The sequence below is a fragment of the Colobus angolensis genome, unplaced genomic scaffold (assembly GCF_000951035.1).
Source record: "Colobus angolensis palliatus isolate OR3802 unplaced genomic scaffold, Cang.pa_1.0 Scaffold80, whole genome shotgun sequence".
Classification (NCBI taxonomy): Eukaryota; Metazoa; Chordata; class Mammalia; order Primates; family Cercopithecidae; genus Colobus; species Colobus angolensis.
In genome coordinates this window covers 11827167-11849577 of record NW_012121821.1, presented here as the reverse complement: position 1 = coordinate 11849577, position 22411 = coordinate 11827167, and the positions used below count along the sequence as shown (strand labels likewise).

At 34.9% G+C, this 22411-nt stretch overlaps 1 protein-coding gene and 1 long non-coding RNA gene across 2 annotated transcripts; one reads left to right on the top strand and one right to left on the bottom strand.

The window, feature by feature from the left end:
* Window positions 1-2680: 2680 nt before the first annotated feature.
* Window positions 2681-19568, bottom strand: LOC105502706. Its single transcript, XR_001000388.1, has 2 exons — window positions 19397-19568; window positions 2681-3190 (listed from the first exon to the last, which is right to left on the bottom strand). It is a non-coding gene; the product is annotated as an uncharacterized LOC105502706 (long non-coding RNA).
* Window positions 12033-12897, top strand: LOC105502705 (40S ribosomal protein S4, X isoform-like). Its single transcript, XM_011929355.1, has one exon. It carries the CDS (start codon window positions 12051-12053, stop codon window positions 12840-12842), a length of 792 nt encoding a protein of 263 aa, XP_011784745.1. The 5' UTR covers window positions 12033-12050; the 3' UTR covers window positions 12843-12897.
* Window positions 19569-22411: the final 2843 nt, after the last annotated feature.

Below are 22411 nucleotides of genomic sequence, written 5' to 3'. Positions count from 1 at the left end.
TAAAAAAAAAATTAGTCGGGCGTGGCGGCGGGCACCTGTAGTCCTAGCTACTTGGGAAGCTGAGGCAGGAGAATGGCGTGAACCCAGAAGGCGGAGCTTGCAGTGAGCCAGATCATGCCACTGCACTCCAGCCTGGGCACAGAGTGAGACTCCGTCTCAAAAAAAAAAAAAAAAAAAACAATTACGGCAACACTCTGTTCCCTTCCCCCCATATAAGTGCTATTTCTTTCTCAAGAGAGAGCTCTAAAAATGTTGCATCAGAGTAGACAGCTCAGAACCCTTAAAGCTCTTTTTCTTTGTTGCCAAAGTAATTCTGCAATTTTAAAATTATATCTCATTTTTCATCTGGAAAGCTTTGTGAAGAAATGCTTCTTTCTCCAAGGAAGTTATTAGATACTGAATTATAGTCCCTGTTCTTCCTGTTGATGAAAAAGTGTTCACATTATCTTTAGATAAACTTATTTCATGATTTATTAATGGACATATAGCAGTAATTTGACTCAGCAAAGCTAAAAGGATGAAATAAAGGAAAACTTTTGTGAGAAATTCTGAAAATTAAAGAACTGTATTTTTGATCTGGCTTGAAAGAGTTGCAGTCATATCTAGAAGGATGAAGGCAACCATTGAAAAAGAGATTGGAAATGTGAGGCCATTGACAAAGGGAAATTTTTCTAAAAAGGCAGGCAGTTACCTCAGGAAAGGAGACTTGCTAAAAGTACTGAGTAAGGGCAGGGTATAATTTAATTGCCAAATGGGTTTTGGATGATATCAGGATAAGACTTAATCTGGAATTAATGAGTTTAAGTCTAACAAGAAAGGACAGAGTGACACCTGGGATTGTTATCAGTGTTTTGCTAGCCTAAGGGGATAATAAAAATTGTAATGCTAACCTTAGGATGAATTGTTTGATTTTCACCTTTAAGCCATACTGGTTTTTTTTTTATTATTATTATTATACTTTAAGTTCTAGGGTACATGTGCATAACGTGCAGGTTTGTTACATATGTATACTTGTGCCATGTTGGTGTGCTGCACCCATCAACTCGTCAGCACCCATCAACTCATCATTTACATCAGGTATAACTCCCAATGCAATCCCTCCCCCCTCCCGCTTCCCCATAATAGGCCCCTGTGTGTGATGTTCCCCTTCCCGAGTCCAAGTGATCTCATTGTTCAGTTCCCACCTATGAGTGAGATCATGCGGTGTTTGGTTTTCTGTTCTTGTGATAGTTTGCTGAGAATGATGGTTTCCAGGTGCATCCATGTCCCTATAAAGGACACAAACTCATCCTTTTTTATGACTGCATAGTATTCCATGGTGTATATGTGCCACATTTTGTTAATCCAGTCTGTCACTGATGGACATTTGGGTTGATTCCAAGTCTTTGCTATTGTGAATAGTGACACAATGAATATACGTGTGCATGTGTCTTTATAGCAGCATGATTTATAATCCTTTGGGTATATACCCAGTAATGGGATGGCTGGGTCATATGGTACTTCTAGTTCTAGATCCTTGAGAAATCACCACACTGTTTTCCATAATGGTTGAACTAGTTTACAATCCCACCAACAGTGTAAAAGTGTTCTATTTCTCCACAACCTCTCCAGCACCTGTTGTTTCCTGACATTTTAATGATTGCCATTCTAACTGGTGTGAGATGATATCTCATTGTGGTTTTGATTTGCATTTCTCTGATGGCCAGTGATGAACCAGGAAGAAGTTGAATCCCTGAACAGACCAATAGCAAGCTCTGAAATTGAGGCAATAATTAATAGCCTACCAACCAAAACAAGTCCAGGACCAGATGGATTCACATCCGAATTCTACCAGAGGTACAAGGAGGAGCTGGTACCATTCCTTCTGAAACTATTCCAATCAATAGAAAAAGAGGGAATCCTCCCTAACTCATTTTATGAGGCCAACATCATCCTGATACCAAAGCCTGGCAGAGACACAACAAACAAAGAGAATTTTAGACCAATATCCCTGATGAACATCGATGCAAAAATCCTCAATAAACTACTGGTAAACTGAATCCAGCAGCATATCAAAAAGCTTATCCACCATGATCAAGTGGGCTTCATCCCTGGGATGCAAGTCTGTATCAACATATGCAAATCAATGAACGTAATCCAGCATATAAACAGAGCCATACTGATTTTTACCTATGTACCATAAAGCACAGCTGACACTTATTAAACACAACCCCATCTTATTCAATTATTTAAGCATCAAATGATTTACCAAATGTTCAAAAATACAACTTAAAATTTCACAACTGTTCTGAGAGAAGGTAGAGATTGTGGTGGATATTTAGAAATAATGTGACCATTTGAAAAGGAAGAATATTCATGATATAGGGCTGAGATGAAGAAAGGCAAGAGCTAAAATTAGAGAACAATAGAAACCATACTATAGTAAATATTAGAAAGATATTTGAGTGGTAGATTGATTGAGGGTCTTTATCTGAAGGGTCACAGAAAAACACTATACTTTCTTAAGTAAAAAATAGCATTGATTTAGGAGTTTTAATTGATGATGTCATGTTGGATAGGGAGGCGCTGGATCATAGAGTAGTGGTGGTGGCAATTGCACTTAGCAAATTATTAAGTGAACTCCCCCACTCTGGGCTAGTTTTGTAGTTGTACGAAAGTAAAAATGGAATAGGTATGAGGCTGTGGGCACACTTGATTTCATTTAAACCAAACTTGATTAGATTCAGATAGATCTGGCACATGTAATACTGGTTAGGTCTACCAGAAGTCTATTTAAATAAGAAGCTAAAGAGCTCTCTGGTTGAAAATTTAATAGAAGAGAAGATGGAGTCAACTGGGAGATATTATAGCAAAAAAACATACATTTGTCATCCTTGGGGAATAGTGATGCTGAATACACATTATTTTTGTCACTTAGATTTGTCTTCTATATTAACCTATGTTTAAAAGTAATACCTAAATTTATTTAAAAGTCTCTAGGCAAACAATTCTGCTTTGCTATCCTTTAGTAGGACTTAACACAAAATGTGGAAAGAAGCACTTTCCTCCAATTCAAGATTTGATGCCTCAGGGATTCCCATGTCACTGCTGCAGTAGCAGCAGAAATGGCACAGCAAGGCTGAGAAGATAGCTCTGTAGAGGCTTCATCAGTACCTGAGGGACACACTTGTGCAGCACTCAAGGGAAAGGCCTGAAGAAGAAAAGAGAGATATTAGCACAGCTTAAGAAACATGACTGTTCTGAGTACATGTAAGACATCTGTTAGGGACCCCAGATGTGCCTGGGGGTCAAAGGATTTTGCAGAGAATTCATTTTAAATTGTGAAGAAAGAAAAACAGTAAATAAGACATGGGTGATATTTGAATTGAAATGAACTGGTTATTGTGGTAGGTGGAATAGTGGCTCCCCAAAGATATTCAAACCCTAATATCATATGAATATGTTATGTTACATAGCAAGGGAGAATTAAGGCTGAAGATGGAATTATGTTGCTCATCAATTAGCCCAGGAATTTTTTTTTTTTTTTTGATTATCCAGGTGAGATCAATATAACCACAAGGGTTCTTAAATAGAAAAAGAACAGCCAGAGAGATGGCAGCATTAAAAGTCTCAACTAATCATTGCAGGTTTTGAAGATGGGAGGGGGCCAGAAGCCTACAAATGCAGGCGGCCTCTAGAATCTGTAAATGCAAGAAAATGAATTTTTCCCTAGAACCTTCAGAAGGGAATGTAGCCCTGTTGGCATCTTGCTTTTAGCCTGGTAAGACATATTTCGTACTTCTGTTCTCCAGAACTGCAGGATAATAAATTTGTGTTGGTTTAAACCACTAAATTTGTGTTAATTTGTTGCAACAGCAATGGAAACTAATACAGTTGTGAATTAATGGGAATTGATGTGATTGATAAAGGAAAGAAAAGAGTAAAACAAATATGTAATTTAAAAAAATCATATGTGGTCAATTGGGATAGCAATGTATCCACAGAATCAAATGGGAATTAGCAATGGGAGCTATTTGGAGGGAGAAGGTAATGAGATTCAATTGATTTATGTTGAGTTTGAGACAGTAGAATAATATGAAAGCATAACTATCCAGATTAAAAAAACACAAATTTGGATATGGAAGTTGAAAACATAGAACATCTATGAGAATGGGGGATTAATCTGAAGAGTATTTTACAACAAAAAAGATTGAGTTTGGAGATTTTCAGATTTAGGGGTAAAGTTCTGAAAAATAAAATGCAGCAGTCAGAGATATTGAAAGGAAATAAGTAAAGGATAGGGATACATTCTCAGAGTTTGTGATATGCAGCTGAAGTTCAGTGGACATCTGTTGAATGAAGAGCTTAGAAACTCAATAAAGAGTAAGACCAGTATTTTTTAAAGTCTCCTCGCTAGTCCAAGTAATGAGGTCTGCTCTTATACATGATTATAGGCTTGGGAATTGACTGGTTTGTCTTACATTTCAAAAAACATAAGTAAAATATTTAAGTTTGGAGTTTATGTCCTGGTAAAGTGTTATCTAACACGAGTATATGTAAGTGGTTATTCTACTCATGCCCTTGCCCACACCGAAAGTGATCATTTGAAAAGGAGGATTTCAGGGGCACCCAACTAAATTAAGGTATATTCCTTAGTATATTATCAATGTATGACACACGTTTTATTTCCTTTTATGCGTTTCAGCTCCCAGCATGATCCCATTCCCTTATACTTCCCTTCTCTTTTGTGCTTAATTTACATTCTGCCAATCCACCTCTCATAAATTTATTTATGTGTGTGTTCATGTAAAATATATGGCATTGTTTCTTATAATGTATATACATTCTTATAAAGGTAGATATGAATAGTGTAAATTTCATACATAATTACCTAAGTTGTATTATATTTCTTACTTTTCTTACTCTTTCCATATAAAACTATAATTTTTTTGGTAAATATATTGGACTTACCCTTTTAGTGCCCACGTTCTAGTCTTTTATTGGCTTCTATCTACATTGCTTCCAAATTTTTACTCCTACTGTACTTCAGTGAATATTTTTATGCATGTCTATTTGTGTACCTGAGCAAAGTCTTCGACAGAATTTTTTGGATTGTGGGATATATACATATCCTTATTTCATTAAATAATAGATTTTATTTCCAAAACGAATGCCACTGATTCCATCCAACAATAGTGCCTGAGGATTTCCTTTTCTTGGCACCTGCACCAACACTTGATATTATTAGAGTTTCTGCAAACATGAAATACATGCAATGTATCTCATTGTGATTTTTATTTGCACTTCTTTGATTACTACTGTGGTTGATCTTTTTCTTTATAATTTATAGTGTTTGCTTCTACAGATTGCCCATTCATATCCTTTCCCTATCTTTCTTTCCGGTTTTCATATTTCTTCATAATTTGTAAGAATTCCTTATATATTCTACCTTGTTATCCAAAGTCTGATGCCTCATCCATTAGGCCATGCGGTCTCCTTCTTCCTGATATATTCTAGATCTTAATCTAGCAATCCTTGTGCCTCAAGCAATCCTTGTGCCTCAGCCTCCCAAGTAGCTGAGAATACAGATGCATGCCACCACACCCAGCTAGTTTTTGTAATTTTTGTAGAGTCGAAGTTTTGCCATGTTTCCCAGGCTGGTCTCGAACTCCTGGCCTCAAGTGACCCACCAACCTCGGCCTCCCAAAGTGCTGGGATTATAGGCATGAACCACTGCTCCCGGTCTGTACTATTAACTTTAAATAAGGGACCATGTTTGAGGAAATCTTTCCTTTCCATATAGTACTGCTATATATGGTTTTCTCTTACATTATAAATGCCTTTTGTTCTTATTTAAAAATCATTCTCTATGGAATAAGAGATAGAATATATTTTCTACTAATTTGGTTGTTTTGGTTTTCACAAGATATGCTCAAATCTTGAAGCTTATTTTTGTGAAATTTGATAATTTTATTGTGATTTCCGTATAGCAAACCAATTATTGATATTATTTACAAAAGAATTCACCCTTTACTAGATGCTATATTAGTCTTTTGTGTTTTTTTACATCTAATGTTGCTGTTTGGAAACCTCAGGCCAACGATTTAAATTTAAGGCTTTACTTTTTCATTCTAGAAACTTTGAGAACTTCTCATGGCATTCTGTGTTTTCAGATATTTAGATTTACATATATAAATATGCATTGTATTGTCTTTTCTGCTCTGCTGTGTACTTCATGAGGCTTCTCAACTGAGACCATGTATCTTTCTTTAGTTACAAAAAATTATGAGTGTTATATCTTCAGTTATTTCCTCCCCTCATTTTCTTATTTATTATTCACTTTCTAGGATTTCTATCTGATAGAAATTGATACTTCTATCTTTAGTCCCTGCATCTCTCTTTTTTTTTTGTTTTGTTTTAACTAATCTTCTAATTTAAAGAACATGAAATTTTCCAAATGCAGCTGTTTTTGCAAAAACAAAATTCCAGATACATTCTGAGGCTTAAAGAATGTTTGATGCTGCCCTTTTCTTAAAGGAACAATTTACAGTTATCCAAAAAGTCAGCCTTTCATCTGTTATTAAATTCAAAACACTATTTTTTGTATGGCCAAAGAATGGATACAACAGACATCTCTGGTCTTTATGCCATCCTCTACCCCATTTGTTGGTGTGGATTATCATGCTTAATAATGTAAAGGCATCCCATAGTCATATCAGCTGGAAAATCTTTTTAAAAAGTCTCTGTATCTCTTAATTTCCATTTATAGAGTTAGGGTTAAGATTTGTACAAGCATATAAAAGCGTACCTCACTTTAAAAAATAGCTGTGTAACACAATATAAAAATAATTTATTAATAGAGATTTAGGTTTCCAATTTTTAGCTCTACAAAAAAGAAATCATTTTACCATGTACAATTTGGTACTCAGTTGGGAATATTTCTTTATAATTGTTTCTTAGAAGTGCAACTGCTGAGTCATCAGAGATGCACAGTTTTATTCTGATAGACTGTCAACTTGTATTTCAGAAGGTTTCTCCAATTTATACTCCCACTAGGAGCACATGAAAGTAGTATTCTTTGTAAACTTGCCAAGGCTTGATATTATTACTGTTTATAATTCTTGCCAATATTATAAAAAATAATTCCTTTTAATTTGTATTTTTATTATTAATAGGTTGAGCATCTTTATATATATTTATTAGGCATTTGTGATTTTTCTTTGTGAATTGCCTGTTTATATCTTGTTCCTTATTTCCATTGAGTTGTTTTTCATATTGACTTTTAAGAACTCTGTAAATATATTCTGGCTAGTAATTTTTGTCTGTTACATACGTTGCAAATTGTTCCCCAGAACTTTGCTGATATTTTAACTTTAATTATTCTGTATTTTGTTTTAGGAAGGCTTTTAGTTTGTATGAAATAAAATTTGTCAGTTTTTTCTTTTGACTTTCGTGTTTTAATTAGAAAATACCACCATTAATATTAACTTATGTTTTACTACTTTTTATTACATAGCATGGAATTTACATACTAATATTCTATTTTTCTTCAATGTGTAAATCCAATTGCTCAAATATTATTCATTTCATTTCACTTTGCAATGTTGTCTTCATCACAAACCAAATTAAAATATATACATGGATCTGCTTATGGATTCTTTATGAATTCTTTGTAATATATTTTGACTTCTGTTAATGAATCTTTTCTCATTACTTTTATTTTTAAAAATGTCATAGCTCTATTTTCCTTAGCATCCTTAGTTTACACTTTTAATTAACTTTAGAAATAGTTTTTGTTATCTTGTCATTGATTAAGATAGAATTTAAACATAGATTTAATTGTTTTGCGATTGCTCATGATATATCTCTCCCTTTTCTAGCTCTTTTTTACATCTTTGTAAACCTTAATAGTGTATTTTTGCTTCTCACTTTTTTTCTTAGTTTTTCCTTATATCTTTATTATTTTTGCATTTTGAAGTTTCGTAATTTTTCTTTGGAAAAATTTAATTACTAAAAGAAAATTATTTTTCTTTTCAAATTTGTTAGCATAAAATTCTGTATGCTATACTCCTCATAATTTATAATTTCCTTGATATATTATTTATTACCTTTACTATTTTATTTATGCTTGTTTCACTTATTCTTGATAATATTGATCATTGCTTTTAATTTTATTGTTATTGCTTCCAAAAATTAGCTCTTGATAGTAAATAATTCTATTTTTTCCTTAAATTAGTCAACTTATTCCTAAATTTTGTGTTTAATTTTATTTTTCTTTGTTAAAATTTATTTTATCATAATTTTGGAACAGACTATAAATATGTTAACTTATTTTAATTCTCTAATCATGTAATTTTAAGTAATGGAAGCTATAAAATTTACTATTGCATCTTTAATTTCCTTCCATATAATTAGATATATGTTTTATTGTTATTATCCTTAAGATCCACTCATTTTCTTTAAATTATAAATATATAATTTACAATTTTAATAATATTTACTTTAAAACATATTAATCCATTCTTGCACTGCTATAAAGAAATATCTGAGATTGGGTAATTTATAAAGAGAAAAGGTTTAATTGGCTCACAGTTCCATAGGCTGTACAGGAAGCATCATTCTGGTATCGGCTCAGCCTCTAGAGGGTACTCAGGAAATTTACAATCATGGTGGAAAGCGAAGGGGAAGCAAAGCACAGCTTACATGACCAGAGCAGGAGCAAAAGAGAGAGGGGGAACGTGGAACATGCTATACTTTTAAACAACCAGATCTGGTGAGAATTCTATCATGAGAACAGCAGGAAAGCAGTAAATCTGCCCCCATGATCCAATCACCTCCCACCGGGCCTCAACTTCAGCACTAGGGATTACAACTCAACATGAGATTAGGAACTGGCCCCATGACTCGTGCCTGTAATCTCAGCATTTTGGGAGCCTGAGGAGGGTGGATCACTTGAGGTCGGGAGTTTGAGACCAGCCTGGCCAACATGGTGAAACCCCGACTGTACTAAAAATACAAAAATTAGCTAGGCATGGTAGTGCGCACCTGTAATCCCAGCTACTCGGGAGGCTGAGGTAGGAGAATCGTTTGAGCCCAGGAGGCAGAGGTTGCAGTGAGCTGAGATGATGCAACTGTACTCCAGCCTGGGCCACAGAGTGAGACTCCATCTCAAAAACAAAAACAAACAAATCCCCCAAAAAACTCCATGAGATTAGGGTGGGGTCACAGATCCAAGCCATATCAAACATGGACTATTTAAATTAGCCAAGCATTAGTTTATTCACCCATTGACTATTTGAAGGTCTACTATATAAAAATATTAAAATATAAAATTATATGACATAATAAATGAACATGCGGAAGGCAAAAAATTATATATAAATCATTATGCTTTAAAATTATGTTTCTCTAATTACTAAAGGAATTAAAAATTTTTCATGTATTTTAATGCCATTTTAATTAATTTTTGTAAAATATTTGTATTTATGGTTTTCTACTAATTTTCTACTAGGATGGAGTATTGATTACTAAAATTTTGCTAGATATTTAACATTTAAATTTCCCAGGTTTATGCACTGCATTTTTTTAAAAAAATACTTTTTCTTTTTAGTGCAGCTATTTTATCGCAGCATTTTAAATTAAACTATAATTTATATACAGTGAAATGCACAGATCTTAAGAATACTTTATGATAAATTTTGACGAATGTATAAACCCATGGGGCACACATCCCCATCACTGCATAGTTCAATTGCAGTACCGAAGAAAATCCTTTTCTATTACCTCCCAGGTGATCACCTTCTCCTGCTTCCTGTCAGTCTCCATTGCTCTGATTTCTATCACCATAGATTAGTTTTCCATGTTCTAAAAATGTATGTAAATAGAATCATACTGACTCTACTCTTTGGCATATGACTCCATTCACGCAACATGATATCTGTGAAACTCACCCATGTTTTTGAGTATATCAGGAGTTTGTTCCCTTTTATTACTGAATAGTAATGTATTTAATACATTTACCAAAATTGTTGAAAACCAGTATTTAAAAAAAAAAAAATCTCAAAAGCCCTCCTGGGAAATAAGATGCTCTGGTAGAATTTAGATGAATGTAATATTTGTGATTAGTAAGATTTCACTGACTGTATACTTTAAATATAATTATAATAAAAGTATAAAATGTTAATCTTTCTCACTTTTTCATTCCTCTACCATTCATCTCTCATAAAACATCATTAAATTACTAAGATAGTATAATAACAGTGAAAAATATGTATCAATAGTAAAAATTAGAAAAGCGTATGAATTGTGCTTTAAAGACTTGAATCTAAAGACTGTACCAGAGGGAGAAAGTATACTGGGAAACCATGTCATACCACAACTCACTGTGTATAAAATATAGCCAAACTCAGAGAACATTGAAAGAACTACTACAACTCCCTAATTTTGAAAGGCAAGAGCTAGATAAAAGTATGTTTTATAGAGAAGTAACCTTTTATCCTAATTAAGCCATCAAAATTTTCTAGATACTAGGATTTATGTAGGGCAGGGAGCCTGCTGTAGATATTATTCTCATATTGCATTTTTAACTAAATTACAGAGATAGCTGAAGGTAGTTCCCAGAACTGTCAAGCTAGTGAGAATAGTTTATAGCAATAATTGGGACTACTCCACAATTACAGAGGAGAAAATTTGCAGCAACAAAGAAAAATCCATGCTGTGATTGCATCCATGTATAATGTCCTTTTTCACTAATACTGCAAAGTAAAATTACAATAAACATAAGTTTTTCCCTTCTTGCTTTTATGATTTGAACTGGGCCTCAAACACACAATTTCTCAAAATTTATCTCAGCCCAATATTATTCAAATATTTGAACTCTCTCTCTAAGATTAAGTAAACCAGAAAGTTTACCAACATATTGAAAACTGCACAATTTTAAATACGATTAGTCTGAGGCAGTAAAACAAACTCCCCCCTATGAAACAGATTTACTATAAGAAGTTAGGGAAGCCTTTTAAAAATTCATAATCTGTAAATGTATTATGATTTGAGAAAAACTAGAGTAGAGGTAATGAAATATCCAAGAAAATATCTGGGAATTAAAAACATGATAGCTGAATTTTGAAAATGCAAAAAGCTGTATATTGGATTATACAAAATACTAGGTAAATGAATTGGTATTTTTATTCTGTCAAATAAAAGAGAAAAGAGTGAAATGATAAATAGAACAAAAAGATTTCATGAGAACAGAGTTGACTAAGTTTACACTGTTGATTCTCTGCTAAGTATGTGCTGCACCAAAGATATGTTAAAATAATGTATCAGGTTTTTTTTTTTTTTTGGACAGAGTCTCGCTCTGTCGCCCAGGCTGGAGTGCAGTGGCCGGATCTCAGGTCACTGCAAGCTCCGCCTCCCGGGTTTACGCCATTCTCCTGCCTCAGCCTCCCGGGTAGCTGGGACTACAGGCGCCTGCCACCTCGCCCGGCTAGTTTTTTTGGTTTTTTTTTTTTTTTGTATTTTTTAGTAGAGACGGGGTTTCACCGTATTAGCCAAGATGGTCTCGATCTCCTGACCTCGTGATCCACCCGTCTCGGCCTCCCAAAGTGCTGGGATTACAGGCTTGAGCCACCGCGCCCGGCCTGTATCAGTTTTTCATGATGTTAGTGATGAGAGGTACATAGAAACTTTCTAAAATGAAATGCAAAAGAAAAAGAATGAATAAAAGGAGATCAGAACATTCAAGACTGTGAGACAACTTAAAAAGATATAACATATCTATAATTGGAATTCCAGAAGGAGAAGAAAGAGAGAATATAGCAGAAAAAATATTTAAAGTAGCAATATTTGGGAACTTTCCAAAACTTATGACAGATACCAAAGCACAAATTCAAGAAGCTCATAGAACATAAATATAATAAATAACCCAAACATACACCTATCTATATTATAGCTAAACTCCACCAAGACTAAGAGATAATCTTGAAAATAGCCTGAGGAGATAGGGTAAGGAAATCCTACTACAGAGTGTAGTAAGTATAAGAAGTACAGCTCTTTCCTTGCCTAACGCAGCCATGGCTCGTGGTCCCAAGAAGCATCTGAAGTGGGTAGCAGCTCCAAAGCATTGGATGCTGGATAAATTGACCGGTGTGTTTGATCCTCGTCCATCCACCGGTCCCCACAAGTTGAGAGAGTGTCTCCCCCTCATCATTTTCCTAAGGAACAGACTTAAGTATGCCCTGACAGGAGATGAAGTAAAGAAGATTTGCATGCAGAGGTTCATTAAGATCGATGGCAAGGTCCAAACTGATGTAACCTACCCTGCTGGATTCATGGATGTCATCAGCATTGACAAGACGGGAGAGAATTTCCGTCTGATCTATGACACCAAGGGTCGCTTTGCTGTACATCGTATTACACCTGAGGAGGCCAAGTACAAGTTATGCAAAGTGAGAAAGATCTTTGTGGGCACAAAAGGAATCCCTCATCTGGTGACTCATGATGCCTGCACCATCTGCTACCCCGATCCCCTCATCAAGGTGAATGATACCATTCAGATTGATTTGGAGACTGGTAAGATTACTGATTTCATCAAGTTCGACACTGGTAACCTGTGTATGGTGACTGGAGGTGCTAACCTGGGAAGAATTGGTGTGATCACCAACAGAGAGAGGCATCCTGGATCTTTTGATGTGGTTCATGTGAAAGATGCCAATGGCAACAGCTTTGCCACTCGACTTTCCAACATTTTTGTTATTGGCAAGGGCAACAAACCATGGATTTCTCTTCCCCGAGGAAAGGGTATCTGCCTCACCATTGCTGAAGAGAGAGACAAAAGACTGGCGGCCAAACAGAGCAGTGGGTGAAATGGGTCCCTGGGTGCCATGTCAGACCTTTGTACGTAATTAAAAATATTGTGGCAAAAAAAAAAAAAAAAGAATTACAGCTGACTTTTTGTCAGAAACCATGCAGGCAAGAAGAGAGCGGAATAAAATGTTTAAGATGTTGAAAGACAAAACCCAACATCTAAAATTTTATATCCAGCAAATGTATCCTTCAATGTGAAGGGAAAAATTAAGATTTTTTTTGAATAAACAATAAATCAGAGATTCATTGCTAGGAGACCTGCTCTGCAAGAAAAATAAAATCTTTACCTTTTTAAGTTCTTAATGGATCTAAAATTTATCTATTTAAAGTAATGATTGTAACAGTGCATTGAATAATAACAGCATATGGTTAAGTTAAATAAATGACATTAATGTCACAGAAACAGAAAAGAGGGAATAAAAATGCTCTTGTTAAAGTACCTGCATTACATATGAAGTGGTATAGTATTACATAAAGGTGGACTTAGATTAGTTAAAAATACCTACATTAGTTCAAAACACATGTTGTAAACTCTAACACAACCACTGAGAACTTTAAAAATAACTATAATTCTAAGGAAAGAAAATGGCATTCTATAAAAAGCTCAATTAAACCAGAGAAAGTTGAAGAATGAGGAGGAAACAAAGAATAAATTTCACAAATGGAAAATAGTTACAAATATCAATCCAATTGTATATATAATCACTTTAAATATGAGTAGTCTAAATAAACTACTTGAAAGATAGGGATTTTCAGAGTGAATTACAAAACTAGACCCAAATATATAACGTGCAAGAAAACTACTTTAAAAATAGAGTGAGACAGGTTAAATGCAAAGAGATGAAGACAGGCATACCACACCAATACTAATCACAAGAAAATAGAAGTAACTTACATTAATTTGAGACCAAGCAGACTTCAGAGTAATGAAGATTATGAGGTTAGAAAAGGGTGTTCCCTAATAATAATAGGGATAATTCTCCTAGGATATATAGCGATCCTAAGTGTGTGTATACCTAATAACATGTGCTGGAACAACAACAGAAAGTCCAAAAATTGAACACAGACACAGACCTAAACCTTTTCACAAAAATTAACTCAAGCTGGATCATAGATCTAAATGTAAAATGCAAAACTATAAAGCTCCGAGAAAAAAACACAGAAGAAAAATCTACATGACCTTGGGTTTGGTGATTAGTTTTTCAATACAACACTCAAAGCACAATGCAAGAAGGGAAAAACTGGTAAACTTTAGTAAATTAAAACTTTCTTCTCTATGAAGGACACTGTTAAGCAAATGAAAAGGTAAGCCAAAGACTAAAAGAAAATATTTTCACAATACAAGTCTAATAAAAGACTTGTAGCTGGGCATGGTGGCCCATGACTATAATCCCAGGTACTCAGGACACTGAGGCAGGAGAATTGCTTGAACCCTGGGGGTGGAGGCTGTAATGAGCTGAGGCTGTAATGAGCTGAGATTGTACTACTGCATTCCAGCCTGGGCAACAGAGTGAGACTTCATCTCAAAAAAAGGAATAAACACATAAAATAAAATAAAATAAAACAAAACAAATAACTTGTTAGAATTCAATAACAACAAAATCAGCAACCAATTAAAAATGGGCAAAAAATATGAACAGACATATTATCAAAGGAAATGGCAACAAGCATATGAAAAATTTGCTCAGTATCATTTGTCATTAAGGAAACACAAATTAAAATAACAATGAGATACCACTTAAAATCTATTAGGAGGATAAAAAATTCAGGAAACTGACAACACCTTACTCTGGCAAAGATGCTTGTGGGGAAAAGAAAGAAAGATCAGACTGTTACTGAGTCTATATAGAAAGAAGTGGACATAAGAGACTCCATTTTGTTCTGTATTTGAGATGCTGTTAATCTGTGACCCTACCCCCAGCCTTGTCCTTGCAAGAGACATGTGCTGTGGTGACTCAAGGTTTAATGGATTTTGGGCTGTGCAGGATGTGCCTTGTTAAACAAGTGCCTGAAGGCAGCTTGCTGGTTAAAAGTCATCACCATTCTGTTAATCTCAAGTACCCAGGGACACGTACACTGCCAAAGGTCGCAGGGACCTCTGCCTAGGAAAGCTAGGTATTGTCCAAGGTTTCTCCCCGAGTGATAGTCTGAAATATGGCCTCGTGGGAAGGGAAAGACCTGATCGTCCCCCAATCTGACACCCGTGAAGGGTCTGTGCTGAGGAGGACCAGTACAAGAGGAAAGAAGGCCTTTTGGTGGTTGCTGGCAGTTGAGATAGAGAAAAGCATCTGTCTCCTGCCCGTCCCTGGGCAATGGAACATCTCGGTGTGAAACCCGATTATATGCTCTGTTTACTGAGAAAGGAGAAAACCACCTTAGGGCAAAAGGTGGGACTTGCAGGTGCAATGCTGCTAAAAGGTTTATGGAGATGTTTGCATATGCATATCTAGGCACAGAATTTTCCTTTAAACTTATTCATGTCACAGAGATCTTTATTCATGTGTCTTACTGCTGATTTTCTCCCTACAATGATCCTATTAGCCTGTCACTCCCTTATCTTTAAGATGGTAAAGATAATTATCAGTAAATACTAGGGAACTCAGAGACCAGTGCCGCGTGGGTCCTCTGTATGCTGAGTGCCGGTCCCCTGGGCCCACTTTTTCTTTCTCTATTCTCTGTGTCTCATTTCTTTTCTCAAGTCTCTCGTTCCACCTAACGAGAAACGCCCACAGGTGTGGAGGGGCAGGCCACCCCTTCAGATGCTGAGCAACTTATTTATTGCTAGTGAATATACAAAATGGTACAGCTATTTTATAAGACTGGCAGCTCTTTAAAAAGCTAAACATGGCCATACTGTATGATCTAGCAATTGTGCTCCTAGATATTGACCCATCTTAGTAGAAAAAATTATGGCCACAAAAACACTTGCACATGAATGGTTACAGCAGCCTTATTCATAAACCACCAAAATTGGAAGTAATCAAGATATCCTTCAATAAATGAACAGATAAACAAACCTTGGTACACTCATACAATGGAATACTATTTGGTGATTAAAAAGAGTGAGATATATAGTCAGGTGAAGACACAGATGAATCTTGAGGGCCTATGGCTAAGTGAAAGAAGCCAGTCTGAAAATGCTCCATATTTTATGATTCAAATTATATAACATTCTGAGAAAGACACAGCTAGAGGGATGGCAAACAGATCCAAACAGATCAATGGTTTCCAAAGGTTTTTGGGGAAGGGAAAAGTTAAATAAAAACAAGAGATTCTTTTAGAACAAGGAAATTATTATGTGTGATGCTGCAATGGTAAATACATAACACTATGTATCTGTCAAACCCAAAACCTAAGATAAAGATTAAAGATTATTGCATACAAAAACATTTAGGAGTATAAAGGATCCCAGAATGGAATGCAGAATGTGACCCCCCTCCAAAATCTATCTGTATTACCAATGTATGAGGCAATCTCACCGAAGAGCACGTGAGAAAAACCTGTTGACCTCAGTAACTTTGGAAGAGTGGAGTCTATAGGACGAAAGACAACATGGACTTTACATAAGCATTATGCTGTGATGTAGGGATAATATTGCTTCCCAGGTGTATTAATGAACAATTCTGAAAAAATCGTACATGTATACTGGAATTGAACAAGGAACTTAAGTAATTGGAATGGTGAATAGTGGGAGCCAGGTTTCTTTCAGATGGATTTTGAGGTAATCAAGGAAAAGGGGCTAGAATGATCCACATGAATTAGAGTTGGAGACCTCAGTAGGAACTCATGTTTGGCTTAATATAGATACAGATGGTTACATACAGGAATGATTATACTATGTGTATATATATGGGTTAGTATATATACATCTATGTCCTCGTTCTGTCAGTCGAGGGAGCCTGAAAACAATGACACTAAAGTCACAATGAGCATACCCAGATCTTGGTTTTGAATACCATTCTTGAATAAAAGAAGCCAGGCCTCCATGAGAGGGAATGACTGATTCCAGCACAAGGCAGGAAATATTCAAGATGAGCCTGGAGCATCACGTAGTAGCAGAAAGTAAAGAAGTACTTAAAAAAAATCCAAAAAACGAACAAACAAAAAACCCATAATGATGCATGTAGCTCATAATTACCAAAGCTGGAGCAATGTGAACAACAGAGTAAAAAGACAGTATTAGATTATAACCCAAGCTACGAAATAAATACCCATGAGTAAATAGGGACATAAATAAATATTTGAATAAATAAATAAATGGAGATCATAGACAAATCTTCCAAGCAGAATAATTTCAAGTAATTTATGTAGGTACTCTGCCTTTAAGAAATTGGAGAATAATTCCCCACTTTTTGAGTGTGAGCTGTGCATAGTGATTTCCAAAGAACATAGTATAAGGCAGTGGGGAATAAGTTTACACTGATAAAACTCTGACAAACTCCACCTCAGCTGTGTGACCAAAATTAACAGAGACAAGACATGCTGATTGTATGTACCATTGTTATCATGGAATGGAAATAGCAAATTATCTCTGTGTTCTTCTTTCTCAAATTATATAACTCAAACCCAATTATGAGGAAAAAATTAGAAAAATTTCAATTGAGAGACATTTTACAAAATACCTAACCAATACTCCTCAAAACCATCAGTCATTAAAAATAAGGAAAGCCTGAAGACAGAAGCAGTCAAGAGGAACCTAAGTGGACATGACAACTAAATATTATTAATATATGGTTTCCTGGGTGAGATCCCAGAACAGAAGAAGGATATTAGGAAAAAACTAAGGAATACAAATAAAATATGGACTTCAATGAAAAATAATAATCAATATCAGTTAATTAATTGTGACAGATGCACCATAATAATGCATGATGTTACTAATAGTGGTAACTGGGTATGGGTATATGAAAACTATTTATACTACTTTCTCCATATTTCTATATATTTAAAACTATTCTAAACTAAAAAAAAAGCTTATTTAGAACACATTTGTGGAAGTAAATTTTTCCCCCACAGTAAAATGTTTTATTTGATCTGTAAATCTATCTTATATGTCATTTATAACCTAAAATAGGAAGTCTACCAAGACGGACTCTTATTAATTTAGTTGGTAACTGAATATGCCTAAGGGAAAAAGATCAATGGGAGAGAGAATGTCCTTATGACATTACAGTGAGAAATCCTGCAGAAAACCACAAAATTCTTGGAAAGTTTCCCTATGGAGAGAGTACAGAGAACCACCTGAACCCAAACAATTGAGAATGAGGCCTTGACTTTTACCTTTTTTGGCAAGTATAAAAGTCATACTTGCCTGGAGCATCTTGTAGTACCAGAAAGTCAGGAAGTGCTTAAAACTACTCATAAGAATACTTTCTTATTTATATTGTTGTTCAAATTGTACCAGCTTTGGCCAAAGAAAATAAATCACTGCTTTATCATGTGAAGTGACAGTTAGCATATAACATGCACTGTCTCCAGACTATTTGATCTCTATCTCTTGAATATCGTCATTTAATCCAAGGTTGCTATTCAACTTAACTGAACCCATAACCAATTTATATTTCTCTAGCTTTTCTTAAATTTTATATTTCTCTAGTTTATCTATAAAAGAGATGGCCTACACTCAAAAACTGCCCTAAAAGAGTTTATGACCAAAATTTCCCTGACCTGGAGTCAGAGAAATTTTGGTTTAAGAGAGTGTCAATCAAGAGAGTGAGAACATTACAGGCAGACAGAAGAGTATGTGCAGAGGCCCTGTGTGGAAAACTCCACTGGAGGATGTCACATCAGAGAAAATTGAGTAATCTGTTCAACAAAATTTACTGCATTTCTATTACAGATTGAGAATTCCTAATCTGAAAATTCTAAATTTTAAATGCTCCAAAATCTGAAACTTTTTGAACGTCAACATGATGCCACAAATAGAAAATACCACACCTGACCTCATGTGATGGATCACAGTCAAAATGCAGTCAAAAATTTGTTTAATGCACAAAATTATTATTAAAAATATTGCATTGTTACCTTAAAACTAGTGGACAAGGTGCGTATGAAACATAAATGAATTCTTGTGTTTAGACTTGGGTCCGATCACATGATATCTCATTATATATATGCAAATATTCCAAAATCTGAAAATTTTCTGTCTCCAAGTATCTTGGATAAGGGATACCCAGCCTATATACCAGGTTTTTCGATGTAAGGGAGATCTCTGTGGTTGGAGCATCGAAAGCAATGAGACAAGGAAAAATTCATTAGAATATGTAACTTGCCATTAGTAAATGTACTATTTCCTAATAAAAACAGCTTCATTTTGTGAAGTTCATAAACTATACCATTATAATCAGTTCTGAAAGTGTTATTCAGATAAGAACGGTCTTCAGGATTTTTCACTTTGTTCTCTGCTCTTTTGAATATTAGAAAGACATTAGATTCTCTCTAGGCTTTCACCAGCTCATCTCTACTCACTAGGATTTCTGAAAGATGAATGCCCATAACATATTCTTCAGCAAATTCATTTGCAAGTTATTTTAACACTCCAGGGGTAATTCACCTGATCTAAGAAAATTGGCCTCATTTTGAGATGTTACTGTGTCTCTTTAAATATCTTAGGATCTGGCTTTCAACTCCTATCTGGTCAGGCTATTCTACGCTGTAATCATTCATCTTGTAGGATAATGCAAAATAGTTCAGTTTCATTTTTTTCTCATAATCCATTAATATTCCCTCAAGCTGCTCCTTCTTTGGTAGTTTTTTCTTTTTGCTCCAAAAATGAGCAAAATTTGTTTTAGACGTCTTTAATACTTTTGTAAGTTTGAATGCATTATGAACCAGACTTCTTGAAAACATTCTTAGGTGTCATTAATTTATAATTGTTACTAGCTTGTCTTTTTAAGTCAAGGGTATTACTTGATTTAAAAGCATCCTTTGTGGCTATATTAGCCTTTTATTTCCCCCTATGTCCTGTATCATCAAAGTTCCTTCCATAATGATGTAAGCAGAATTATATTTTGTGGAACATTCTGAAACACTTGCGATCTTCCTTCTTAGTTTCTAACGTCCTGAGTCCATTTTCACTTTGTTTTTAAATTAATAAAAATCATTTTCTTCAAAGACTTAACGACTGTCTAAATGTGTTCAGGATTTTCTTTTGTTGTGATTTCAAATTCTAAAGAAGTATTATTTCCTGTCCCCATGGTTCTTATCACTTTTACTTTTCCAACCAAGTTTTCCCTTTTGTTTGTTGTTAAGTTCAGAGTAGCAATTTCCCCAGTTGCTTCCACTACTCTCTAAGAGGTAAAATTGTCAGTAGAAATAATCTAGTTATGAAGTGTTTTGACAGTATAGGGCACTCCTACCAGTTTAGTGGGCTGACAGCATTTTTTTTTGTAAGAATATAGGAAGAAATATTATGGCAGCTAACTCACCTATAATACAGCACCATAACTCATATGATCTTCTATTTTAAAAAGTTATGGAACAAAGCTGAGTTGTTCTTACTATAGATTACAAGGTTCTACATGATCCAGACTCTGTGCTCCTCTCCAACTTCAAATTATACTACTCCCTTGCTCACACATCATAGTTTAGCCATGGTCTGCTAATATAGCAAGCTCTTTTTCTTCCTCAGGGTGTTTGTTTATCTAGTTACCTATGCCTGGACACCATTTTCCCACCACTCTGCACAAGGTATTCTCTTTAATGTTTAAGTTTTATATTGCAATTTACTTTTCTATAACAATTCACGGTTTATTCTCTTCATATCATTTATGATAATCTGAAGTTATATAGTTTCTTATTGATTTGTTTTTTATATTACACCAGTAACTAAGTGCTAAGAGGTAAGAAGCTTGTGTGTCTTTTCATTACCGTATGCTCATGATTTGAAGCAGTACTTCATGCATAGTAAGCCCTCAATAAATAATTGTTAAGTAGATCATAGAAAGTATCCTAAAATAAGTTCTTTGCAAAAATGAGTTAAATAAAATTGTTCAGCCACTGTTTCTGTTTGTCTTATGTAATTACTAAATTAAAACAGGCAAAGCATACTTCTTTTGAGTAACCTTTAGCAAATGGTAATAGAGAAAAGCTTCTAGAAATAGCAGCCAAAAAAAATGCAGATCATCTGGAATGTCTAGAAAAACAGACAAAACATAAACACAAAATTGCTTGAAAGCACATAGAGTCAGAGGTAGTGAGGAATTATGAAGTCAGATTCAGGGATAGATAAAAACTCAGAGAAGTGAGCCTGACACTCGGGGTAGTATTTCAACAAGAGATACCTGTCAATTCTAGAAAAAAAGGGTTAGAGGGAAATAACTGAGCAGAACCTAGATAGACTTGTAGGACTATGGAAAAATATTGGTATGTAGAATTTATCAAGAAGGGATAGCACTAGTAAATTTCCCACCTTTGGATTGGAATTTGAAAGCCTACACCATTAGAAATGAGATTGAACAATAAGTAGAAAAACCCTTCAAAAAACCTTAGCCCAGATCAAGTCATCCTTATTTCTGTAAAAGGATCTAAGTAATCTATGATTACTAGCTCTCCTAGCTGCATAGATTTTAAAAGATTTTACAATATATAGTTATTAAACAGATCAATAAAGAATACCCTTAAATGTCAAATTTTAATTTGCAAGATTAACTAAGTTAGTCAAGCACTTATTTGTCCTGGATAATTGCTAAATTAGAACAGCCAATTGCTAATCTTTTTGAGTAACCCTTAGTAAAGGATTATACAGCAGTAAAAGAAATGCTTGCAGAAGGTACATCCTTTCTAGAAGGAGTTAATGTCATTACATTTTCATAGTGTTTAATTTATAATGTCAATAAAAAATGAAATAATTCATGGAGGCAGTCCACAAGATTAAAAACCAAGAGAATATAGAAGTAACTGGTAAGAAATAGAGATAATGAAATAAATAGACACAAACTTTAAAATAACCGTGGTGTGCCTGTTTAATGAATTAAAAGAAAAAAAATTAAAAAATGTTACAGAAAAACTGAAACTATAAATAATAACAAATGAAAGAGTGATATCAGGAAAACAGTGAAATAGGAGGTGCATCACTGATGTCCCACCACAGCAACAATATTTATCCATGGACAAAATTGCTTTTGGGGGAGCTTTGACATCCAGGTAGAAGGTTGTGAAATCCTGATGGAGCCCAACACTGAGTAGTGCCATTTTGAAAAGACAGATATGTACCCATCTGTCAGGCTTACTGACCATGGTTCTGGCTTTAAACCTAAAAACAGCTATGTACCCCTGTGAATTCAGCTACAACTTCATTTGGCCTTAATTCTAACACCAGAATCATCTGCTAAGAAACACAGGAAAAGCCAAAAGCACCTGGGACTTAGGTAGCAGGTTTGCCAACTTCAGTTCAGGCTATGGACCCTGAAGTGGTGCATGATCCAACTCCAGCCCCTGCAAGCATGGTCCAGGAGCAGTCTTGCCTGTGGCATCATTTGGGAGACATGACTGTCTGTGACTTCAGAGGTAGAACTGCTGACACTGGTCTGACCATGGGTTATGAAGCAGCTTTGTGTCTTGCCTCTGA

Coding starts and splice junctions, on each gene's coding strand:
- LOC105502705 (XM_011929355.1), top strand. CDS start 12,051: ATGGCTCGTGGTCCCAAGAAGCATCTGAAGTGGGTAGCAGCTCCAAAG.